Here is an 11,504-nt window from a genome sequence, read left to right as displayed (position 1 = left end):
AAGGTGAAATTTGAATTTTAATGTTAAATCTGCATTCTCGGACCAGGTGGTGAGTTTATGGGCTTAAGATCTCAGGTCCGTCTGGCAATCCGGCCCAGTGAACCCCTGAGCCATTGATGATGAGCTCAAAATGGCTAGCCGGCTAAATAGGACTAGGCTTGGGCTTTTCGTGGGCAACAACACAACAGACAAAAAACCGACGGGCCGACTCACCAGTGGGTCACTCACCGCTTTCCGTGCGTACCGTTACCGTCCTCCTCCCCGGCCGCATTAAACTCCAATCGCCCCTTCATCGGAACTAGCCGTTGCGCCCCCGAAAATCCAGGCCCCTCCCCCTCAACGGCTACATCCCCTCCGCCGCCGCTCCGATCCGATCCCCCCATCCATGGCCGCCGCCGCCCCGCCGCCGCCGCGCGCGGATCTGATGCCGCCGCCGCCGCCCCCTCCGCCCGTCCCGCCGATGACCGAGCGCCGCCCGCGCCGCCGCGCGCGGGAGGTCAGCTCCCGGTACCTCTCCACGCCCGTCCCCGCCACCCCGCGACTCTCCACCGCCTCCTCCACGCGGTCGCGCTCCCCGACCCCGTCCCCGCGCGGCCGCCAGCGGGTGGCCACGCCCTTCGCCAACGAGAACCACCCGCCGCCGCCTCCGCCGCCCACGGGCACCGTCGCGCGCAGGCGGGCCGTGCAGAAGCTGTTCGAGGAAACGGGCGCCTGCAACCCGCGCGCCTCGGTGGGCTCCAACTCCTCCGGCGCCGCCGCGGCCACTCCGCGGCCGCTCCCGCGCTCCGCCAGCGGGCCGGCCGCGCCCACCGCCAGGAGGGGGTACCCGCGCCTCCCGACGCCCGCGCGAGCCGGCTCGTACCCTTCCGCCGCCTCCGCCGCTGCGGACTCCGACGCCGCGTCGTGCTGCTCGTCGTCCGACACGGCGTCCACGGCCACCGACTTCTCTGAGGCTGAGGGCGGGCTCGGGGTGGCCCCAGCCGCGCCGTGCGAGAGCCCGCCGCTGCTCGGCCCGGCGTCCTGCCGGGGCGGGCGCCTCTCGTCGGAGCTCCGGTCGTCGGTGCCGGAGTCGGGGGGATCCGCGCGGGCGTCCAACCCGCTCTGCTACCGCTCGCTCAACTCGGCACTGTCGATCTCAACGGCGACGACGGGGAAGCTGACGACGGCAGCGAGGCCACCACAGCCGCAAGGGGCAAAGGCAGCCGAGCTGAAGAAGGCGGCGATCATGGGGGGCAGGAAGGTCGCGGGGAAGCAAGAGGACGTGCACCAGCTGCGGCTGCTGGACAATCGGTACCTCCAGCATAGGTTCCTCAACGCCCGTGCTGAAGCGGCAGCCAAGGCCAAGGCTGCTGCTGCAGAGGTAAGGGCTTTTAAGTGAATAATTATGGGTGAATGTCTTGTTCTGATCGATTGAGGAATTATGAATTGGATGCTGACGATGATGTTATTTTTGTTTTGTTGGGGGTGAAGAAATCTCTCTATGGGCTCGCGGAGAGGCTCATGGGTCTACGTGAATCCGTTGCCGAGAAGAGGGCAGAGGTGGACACAATGAGGCGGGAGAAGAGACTGTTCTCCGTGGTGAATGTTCAGGTAAGGAGAATTTAGGCTACTTTTGCGTTCTGAAAATTTTGATTATCTTGGCACATAGGTGTTGCATGGCTTCATAACTAGTGCTACGGATATTGTGTGACTATTGAATCCAGCGGCAAAGTTGTTTGAATTGGGTATATTCCGTGAATGAATTTATTCTTGAGTCACGTGAGAGAAGAGGCCTGGTGCGTCCCTTCAAGGTGAGGGGAGTTGAACACTTGTGCTGTAAAGGACATTACACAGCATCACTATTGTCAACTGAACTTTGAGGTGAAAATGCATCTACTTAATCTCAAAAAAAAAAGATGCATCTACTTAAATGATTTCCCAGGTTAAATACTCATAACTGCATTCAATTTCCAACATTCAGTTGGTTTTTCTTTTCTGCTGTTTCACATACTTGATGGATATGTTTGACTGGTGCCAACTAAGAGGTTCTATCCTCATAAATAATCTGTTGCTTTTTGTACTGAATGTACAGAATAGGCTTTTGAAAGTAATGGATAGTGAATTTGTTTGAGGTTATTTGTATCGAAGTGGAAAATGGATTTACCTTGATTTAGATTTGTCTGCTGAGATGTATGCTGCAAAGGAAAGGATACAGTCAATTGATGCATCTACCTGCATTTTCATTGTCTAACTTGCATACGAACTACTCCCTCCGTTCCAAATTGTAGGTCGTTTTGGCTTTTCTAGATACATAGCATTTGCTATGCATCTAGATACACACTATATCTAGATATATAGGAAAAGTTATTTATCTAGAAAGCCAAAACGGCCCATAATTTGGAACGAAGGGAGTAGCATAGTTTACTTGGGCACTCCTCTATTATTGTCTTCTCTTCAAGATTCATTTTTAAATCTAAGATTTATTAATATTTTTGTTTTGCAAAACTATCAGGTCCCATACTTGGATCAATGGACTGATATCGAGGGGGAGCATTCAAGTTGTCTTAGAGGGGTAACAACAGCTCTGCATAATGCCTCCCTACGATTACCAATCATTGGTAATGTCAAGGTAAGATTTCCATTTAAATTCAGTTTCAGGCATAAACTGCACCAATTATGCTTGTGTATCATGTTTTAAAAGGACTCTCTGAAATGTTCGCAGGCAAACTGTGAGGAAATTACAGATGTGCTTACCTCAGCTGCTCAACTGCTGGAACCACTATCACCTTGCATTGGAAATTTCTTGCCAAAGGTAAGATCATATCTTGAAATGTGTATCGATAAAGCACTGTCTATTTCCTTGCTATCTAAATATACTTTTGAATCGTGCTCCAGAAGTACCAATTTCAATATATCCACAAATTTACTGCATAAAATTAGCAGTATATGACATCTTAACTTTCTCAGTGTACATACATATTTTCCAACTTTCTCAATGTACATACATAGTTCTAAACCAGGTAGAAGTGAAAAAAATGGAAGAGCAAGTAAACTACTAGTGTTTATTTTAAATTAATAGATGATATTATCTTTCTTGTTTATTCTAATGTAACATTGATGATTGGCGTTTTGCAACGCAGCATATTGCTTTAGTGGCTCTGTATGAATATTGTTTTCTTTTCATTCTAAACTTAAGTACTTACCTAGTGCTAGAAATTGTTCAAAATCCGATTTCACTTTGAAGACCTCCCTTATATTACATATAAGAAAACACTACCTCTTGTATTATTAAGGATCTGGCTGCTCTCTTGATTTTTGGAAAGCCAGGAGAACTTCCTGGTAGCTGAAATGTTCTCCACAATTATGAGTAAATCTAGCAAGTAGTGATAGATTTCAGATTTGATAAAACAAAAGGATTGAGGTTCCCAGAAAGATTCATAACTATATGCTTCTTCTGGAACCAGATTTCATAACCTTGATCACCAACTGATGTCTGAAAAATTCACTAATAGAAGAAGGTACCGTGATTTGGATCATTCTTTTTGTGATATTTATGCTACAAAGTTTTGATCTCATAACCTGATTTTATAACCTTGGTTGCCAAACGAAGGAAATGATGACATTTGGAAACTTTCACAAATAGAATGAACTACTGTGTTCTGGGTCCTTTTTGCTGTACCTATGTACTAATGTTTGATCTTGTCATGTAGGTCGAAGAAATTGATGATGTGGCCCAGAATCTTGCGCAAGTTATTGCAACTGAAAGAACATTCATAGAAGAGTGTGGTAATCTGTTATACCAAGCACATAACCTTCAGGTATAGGTCCAAATTGATAGTTATCTTACTTTTAGTCAGAATATACTCACTGTTCTTGTCTTCTATGTTAACCCTAGCTAATGCATTAATAATTTCTATTGCCGTAGATGCGGGAGTACAGTTTGAGGAGTCAATTGATGCAGCTAAAACAAACTGAAGCAACATGAAAAAATACAAGGAAAAGGAAAAAACACGCTGCCAGGTCTCTCCTCGGACTGATGGGGAGCAAACTTTGCTCCACCGTTGGGTATCCAAATGGGAGGAGGTGATTCTGATTATACATAAAAAAAGGGCAGAAGTATCCTTCTTTGGATCAAGAATAGCTGATTCTTTTCCAGTATATATGTCGTTGTTTGTAATTTGTCGTTGAGGCATTTTTGTTGTCCGGTGATGGGAAGAACAGACAAAAGCATCATCTTACAAATTGAAATTCGTTGATTCTTTGCAGTGTATGCAATGCTCCCAGTTTAATTCGTTTGCTTCTGAAAAGAAATATGGATAGCAGACTCCATCGAAGATGATGGGCATTGTTTTACCTCTGTCGTGAGTTTTGCTGTTATTTCATGGTTCGCCCGTGGCAGTAGCTCACACGTGCCTGTCGATGTGTACGCTTGCCCCTTTTTTCTAGAAGTAGTCATGCACCTTTTCCCCTCCTTTTTAATGATGTGGCAAAGGACAAACAACAACACAATCCTATGATGAGTAATGCCGATTCACACAGGGAGTTACATAGAACTACAAGAATCACGTCAAGATACAGTAAAAACCAACGGATAATTAGTCTCCACTCCAAACTTCCACAATGAGTAGCAATTACTAGATTATTTAGAATCTCAAGAGGACTACAAACGCAGTGGCATCCTCATCACATTATATTTTAGCATCAACAACAATTGGCTGCTCTTGGTTAAAACCGGTAAGAAGTGGCTAAAACTCAGCTAAAACATACTTGCACTAGATTTCGGAGGGTTTGGTTCTACATATAACATGGTAGGAAGGCAGTTCGATGACAAGTCAATCTGAAAACTTTTGACCCCCTCAAAAATGAAGTATCAAGATTGTGCATCTCTGAAAACCAATAGCATACTCTACAAAAAAAAACCTCCCAAATTTGGAGTTCTAAGAAATTAATAATAGTGTACTGATAAGCTTACAAATTTAGTGTCAAGTCTGTTTGACCCAACTACCCAGTGCTTGAAGATGATTTTTAGCCACCACCATTTTGTTGGACATAGTATGCAACAACTATGCTTGTGATGTGCTATTTATTGATCTCCATAATGCATGAGGGGACATAGCCCTAGCATTCCTTTAAACGTATAAGACCTTGGGAGTGAATTCATTGTGCGCAAAACTGGGTATATATGAAGTAAATCCTATTAGTTGATACAAGAAAAAAAATACTACTTGTGCAAAGAAGAAAAGGACAAACAAAGAAAAAGTTTTCACAATGCCCCTAAAAACTAGAATTTCAGCAAGGGAGTTACTATAACACAACACAATTTGGTTAAAAAAATTATCACTCTTGAAACAAAACTTTACATTTTGTCAGACATAGATGGCACGGAAATGCCCCTAAAAACTAGTCCAAGGCAAACTTTAAACTGTTTACATTGTAAATATTTCAAGGCCCAAAACAGAATCATCAGCCTTATTTATTAAATAGACTTATTAGCATCTACCTCAGAGTTTTGAAGAGAAAGAAAATATATAATTGGATTGTGGGATACCACCTATTTTTTATTTACAATTTATATAATTTTCTTGTGCAATATTGACATCAATTAGATTGTAGCATGCTATGCAATTTCTAAAATATTATCTAGAAGGATCTAGATTACAAAGTCTAAAAAAATTTGGTCATGTGTATTTTGTAGTATATATTCCCATTCCTATAGATATACTTCCAGTGTACCCTGATGAAAGAACTGTTAAGACTTCATAGTTTTAAATCATACAAATTAGGTCATATGGTTTTTTTATGGAACTTTGGATGTTTAATGGTCCACTTTTCTTCAAGACCAGAGGGAGATTAAGGGTGGTCACAGCTCGGTGGTGGGCAATATAAGTGATCCCCACCCACCCCACCCCGAAGGCATCAAAGACCAATTGAATAAGGGTGGCATCAGGTAATATAAAGGGAACAAAGAATGTGGCATGGAGGGGATTAGATATGGGAAAGGGCAATATAATGCTGGGCCAAATAGAGGCATGCGGTGCAATGTTGAGTCTTTGGGGAGTGGCAAGAGGTAGCATGTGAGATAAGGAAGGAGGCTGTGACAAATGTAAAGGCTAAGGAGGGAAGGGACATAGAGAAGTGGGTTGGACTGTGAGAATTTAGAACATTGGGTTTAAATTCAATGGTTGAGGTGTGTGGCATGCATGTAGATATTTTTAAATCATTTAAAATTGGAAAATATTTAATTTTACACTAGGTAGCGTGTGGAGGGTTAGAGATGGAGACATTTAGTGCTTTTTTGCGAGGTAGGGGAAAGGTCTTACTAGACAACACCTATGGTTTAGGGTCCCTTTCGAATGAGGATTCCTAAAACACAAGATTGGAATGCATCTGCAATTGAAATCCTACAAGAATCTAAAACACAAGAAAGTTATAAAACATGGTTTTAATGTTACATAAGAAGAACATGGGATTCCGAAGACATAAAGAAGAAAAGACAAGGGGTTGGACACATGCCTATTTTCCTCCAAAACTCACATGGGAGTGTCCATTCTATAGGACTTTCAAATAAATTAATAGGATTCAATTATTTATTCCAAAGACTCTCTTCGAAAAATTTCCTATAAGATTTGAATCCTTCATAGTGTGGCAGAACCAATCTGAATTACACCGGCTCAAGTACGCAAGTCCTTTCTCTCAAGGGCTCCAACATGCTTCAAACGGTGTAATCCCTTGGCCTGTCGGGTAACATCCCGATAAACCACCGAAAGCAGGATCCACAAGGTACCTCGCACGAAGGCGAGTTTAGAAATACAATTGCCATCATATTTTACATCACAAGCACTTACATTATAAGAGTTTATAAAATAGCATAAGTCTTAGACTAATAAAAGTTATTACAAACCAGATTTAACTTCAAGTTCATAGCAGCGGAATTCAAAGTACGATAACTATACACGTCGCCAGTATGGACATCATGCTAAGCCATGGCATGACCTCACTCGTTACGGTCGGTGTTGGCCGGGGACGGGTCCTACTCCACAGACCAACCATCAGGCAAAGCATATAGCCAAGGCATAGGAAGAGTAGGGTCTTCAGAGACATTACCTGAAATAAAATCATAAAGCAAGGCTGAGTATTCTAATACTCAGCAAGGCTTACCCGGTATTGGGTATACTTAGCTCATAACTAGACCATGAAGGCTTTAATAGGGTTTTGGGTCTTGTCTCAGCTGAAAAGCAACAAAGAGTAGATCCTTAATTTTCATATTTTAACTTTCAGTTTCTAGTTCTTTTAATCATTCTAGGTAAGCACCTACAGCTACTCAAGCAAGGTGGAGCTTCTTTAAAACATATCTCAGCATTACTCCTCATAAGGTTTCTCTTGTTACTCTATGTGGCAAAAGAGTTAAGCAGCCTCAATCTTCGTGAGAAACGGACGATTCTGAATCGAATTTCAACCCTTGCAAGGTAAACCTAACTCACACACTTGGAACATCCAACGATAGTTCCGAAGCAACCGTTTGCCTTTCATTCCGGGTCGTGGAACAAAGCCACCACAAGCGACTGCTGGACCATACGCACATTCAATGTGCAGGACATACGTCTGTAGTGCGACTACATGACCGTATTCCCGTCTGCTCTGCAGAACGTGCTCCCACAGTCGGTGCGTGTAAACATAAAATAAAAGTCGAGTGGTGGGGGATAAGTCCACTTGCCGGGCTGATTGGTTACTAGGCTTACCGCTTACCATATTTCGCGGCATGTGGCTAGTACTTTCAAACGCTTAACTGCCACTACCACACATTGCGACCTTAACCAAAATTATCAACACAGACGGGGTATCCTTTCTTTCCAAGATACTACACATAACCCCGTCCGTCATCCTTATAGTGATTGCAGAATTGTAATCAATCAATTCCTATATCGCGCGAGTGACAGGAAATCATTCGACTTCTACCGGTCCTATTAGCATAGCACTAATTGGACTCAGTTTCTAATATCCAGTACATAGGTTCCTAGGAAGATGCATCTACGGTTTCCAGACAACTCCTAAGAACTTAATGCACACATATACATAAATATATAAAAGTAAATTGTAGTGTAAATAAGATACTGGGTTTATGTCCGGGGCTTGCCTTCACTGGCGGGGCTGGGGTCAGAGATGTTAATAAATCCTTCTAAACTCGGGTTCGGAGTTTCGGTTAATTCTCCAACGATATTCCCAGCTTCTTCAGAGACTTCCACTTCGGGCTCCGGAAGGATCTGATAGTCTCCGTCGGCGAGAAACGTCGAGTCTACATGTGATGGAAAAGATGCAGTTTAGAGAATGCATAGATTGTTACTTTACTTCATAATAAAGTTGCAATCCAACGAACTGAACATTACATACTAGCAAACAACACAAATTTCCCTTACTGGGCAGTCATTTATTGGGTATTAAACGATTTACTTAATTACATTAAGTAGCATGGGTGGTAATCCTAAATATTTCACTAACTGCATAAAGTAACCTATCTGGTTATTTTTAACAACTAAGTTAATTATATTTAACATCTTTATTTAATTGACCTAGCTAATTATCATTATTAACCTTAGGTTATTATTTAATATAGATCTACTTAACAAGTTTTATTTATTTTAGTTGTTCTACACCTGATCATGGGTTGAGAATTTTGGGAATGTATTACACTACTCAAAAACAATACTTCAAAATATTTTCTTAATTTTTCGTGAATAAAAACTAGCATAAATGAATTATTTTTGGGAACAAGCAAAAAAATTCATAACTTGATGTATGGTCTACTAATAATCCTTAAATTTTTACTATGGTTTACATATGCAAAAAGGAAGTTATGGTATAAATTTCAATTACAAAAACTAACAGAAACAACCTTAATTAAAAATTTAAGCATTTCATCAACATATAACAAAAGTACTCGAAATCTAAGTAAATGAGCAGTAAAGAAGTCAAGATTTTTACATAGAGCTATACCTAACACATACAATCTAAGTTCCAAATTTCAGCTATAACACATGCCTACAACATGAGATACAAATAAAACACTTATTTTCTAGTATTTAATCTACAACAGAAAATATACATATATAGCTCAAGTTTACTATACAAAAGTAGTCGAATTTAACTTAAGGATTCCAACAAAACTAGTTCGGCATTTTTTTGAATTTTCTACAAATTTCTACATATTTTTGAAGTTCACAGCTTTGGAATTGGGGGGGTCTGGAAATTTACAAGGACACCCTTAACACTTTTGAAATCTTTGCACGAATGCCCTTGGCTCGTCGGGGAAGAAGGGCAGGGGTGGTGCCGGCCAAATTCCGGTGAGGGGACGGCAGGGGGTGGAGGAAGGGGTGGTCAGCGAGCACCAGGAGGTCAAGGTGCACCTTCTAGAGGTCTTAAGAAGGGGAGGGGATGACCGGAAGGGGCGTTCCCACGGTGGCCGAGGCAGCGGCGGGAGGTTGCTCGTCGGCGAGGGAATTCCTGGTGAGGAGGAGGACCAAGCTTGGGCTTGAGAGCTGCAGCAGGGCAAGAGGAAGCTAATGGAGTAGTCGAATTGAGCGGAGGAGGTGCGGAGGCAAGAGCTCGACGGCGGTAGAAGCTTACCGGAGAAAGGAGAACAGCAGCGAGGTAGCTCCGGTGGAGGTCCGGCCACGGGGAGTGGCTGGTGAGCGTCGGTGGGGTACGGGGAAGCTTTCTAAGGGGTTGATGTGGGCAATGGGATGCTCGAGGTGGGGACTCCGCGGCGTCCAGTAGTTCGCCGGCGAAGAGGAAGGAGGCGGCAGTGGGTTCTGAGTTCTGGGCAATTGGAGAACGCGCGAGCAAGTGGAAAAGAAGGAGAAGGAGCTAGTGCTACTCTTGAACCGGAGCAGAGAGGGCGAGGGGGCATGCACGGCAGTGCCACGACAGTGGCGAGGTGGCATCGCAGAGCCGCGGGACGGCGTGGCTCGCGCGCGAGAAGGCTAGGAAGGGGAAGCTAGAGCGGCGTTCGGGTTGGGGGCGACGCGTGGGGTAGCTAGGAACTGGAGGTGGCGCCGGGGAGCGGCCGAGGCTGAGCACATGGCCGGGAAGCGGCGCTGACACCGGCGGCAGGAGTGCAGCGAGGGAAGCAGAGGAATTGCCAGAGGAGGAAGAAAAGAGAAGGGGGTCCGAGGGGCCTTGTTGGAAAAAACAAAAACCTCAGGGACTTACTGTAAATAGAAATTTCCACTGATCCAAAACTCTAATGAGAAAAAGGTCAAAATAGAAGTTGTAGAACTTTTCAAATCCTATAACTTTGCTTTAGGGCTCAAGTTCAGAAAACTAAAGCACATTATTTTATTTTACCATTTTGCACTCAAATTAATCTTTACATAAGTTTTGTCCTAGTAGTGTAAATCTTATGAACTTTTGGGGCTTATCTGCAAGCATTTAAGGCTGGTCATGATGACATTCACCTTTTTCACTTTGACCCTTGGTAATTTTTGAAAAGTTACTTTATACTTCAACTAAGTTACATAAAAGGACTTGTACTTTCATAAATTTACACAATTACCCTTATTTTCACAACTTTGCTAGATTTCCACACAAATTAAATTCACACCAAACACTATTTCACAACCTTCCCCCCTAAAAGGAATCTCGTCCCGAGATTACAGGAATGAGGTGATAGGAGAATAGATACCTAAGAATTTCGGAGAAAGTCTGGGAAGTTCTTCTGAAGATAGTCTTCGGTTTCCCAGGTAGCTTCTTCTTCTGTATGATGATTCCATTGGATTTTAAACATTTTGACCATTGCTCTTCTAGTACTTCTTTCCTTGGTATCTAAGATTCTGATTGGAAGTTCTTTATAGGAAAGATCGGGCTCGATGTCGATACTTTGTGTATCAACGATTTCAGTAGGAACACAAATACATTTTGTGACAGTTCATGTACTTGTAAACTAGGCACCTAAATTGTTAGTGTGAAGTATGTGCTTGTTAGTGAAAAGTTTGTGTATGTTTATGTGAAGCTTTTGAAAATTTAAAGTGCAAGTAAAAAGGGTATTTTTATAATTACAGAAAAACCTAGGGTTGTTTTTGCAAAATATATTTGGATAAGGGTAATTTCAAAATAAGTGAAAGGTGGTTTTGTAAACATGTTTTTCTTATTTTATCCTCTGTAAAAAATATATATTTATCCAAAAGTTGCATTAGAAATGTATGTGTTGAATTGTGTAAAAGTTTGGGTAAAGATGTAAAAATAAGGGTGTTTATGTAATTTTATAAAAGTACAGGTCCTTTTATGCAAGTAATTGAATTACAAAAGTAATTTTCAAAGTTACTCAGGACTAAAGTGTAAAAGGTGCAAGTCATCATGACATGTCTATCCAATCATTATGACGTGTCTATCCCGTCATCATGACGTGTCATAAATGCTTGCATTTAGGTCCTAAATGTTATAAAATTTCACTTTTTAGGACAAAAGTAATTCAAATCCAACTTTTGTTCAAAAATGCACGTGTAAAGATATAAGTTTTGAGTTTTTGAACT

The 11,504-nt window shown here is 42.6% G+C and overlaps 1 protein-coding gene across 1 annotated transcript; it reads left to right on the top strand.

The window, feature by feature from the left end:
• The first annotated feature begins 385 nt into the window (after window positions 1–385).
• On the top strand, window positions 386–4,231 carry LOC112883125 (protein ENDOSPERM DEFECTIVE 1-like). Its single transcript, XM_025948356.1, has 6 exons — window positions 386–1,360; window positions 1,471–1,590; window positions 2,492–2,608; window positions 2,702–2,791; window positions 3,690–3,797; window positions 3,905–4,231. Exons 1-6 carry the CDS (start codon window positions 386–388, stop codon window positions 3,962–3,964), a joined length of 1,470 nt encoding a protein of 489 aa, XP_025804141.1. The 3' UTR covers window positions 3,965–4,231.
• Window positions 4,232–11,504: the final 7,273 nt, after the last annotated feature.

Source organism: Panicum hallii, chromosome 2, assembly GCF_002211085.1.
Source record: "Panicum hallii strain FIL2 chromosome 2, PHallii_v3.1, whole genome shotgun sequence".
Taxonomy (NCBI): domain Eukaryota; kingdom Viridiplantae; phylum Streptophyta; class Magnoliopsida; order Poales; family Poaceae; genus Panicum; species Panicum hallii.
Note: the sequence above shows the minus strand (reverse complement) of the source record. Positions and strands in the feature narration are given on the sequence as shown.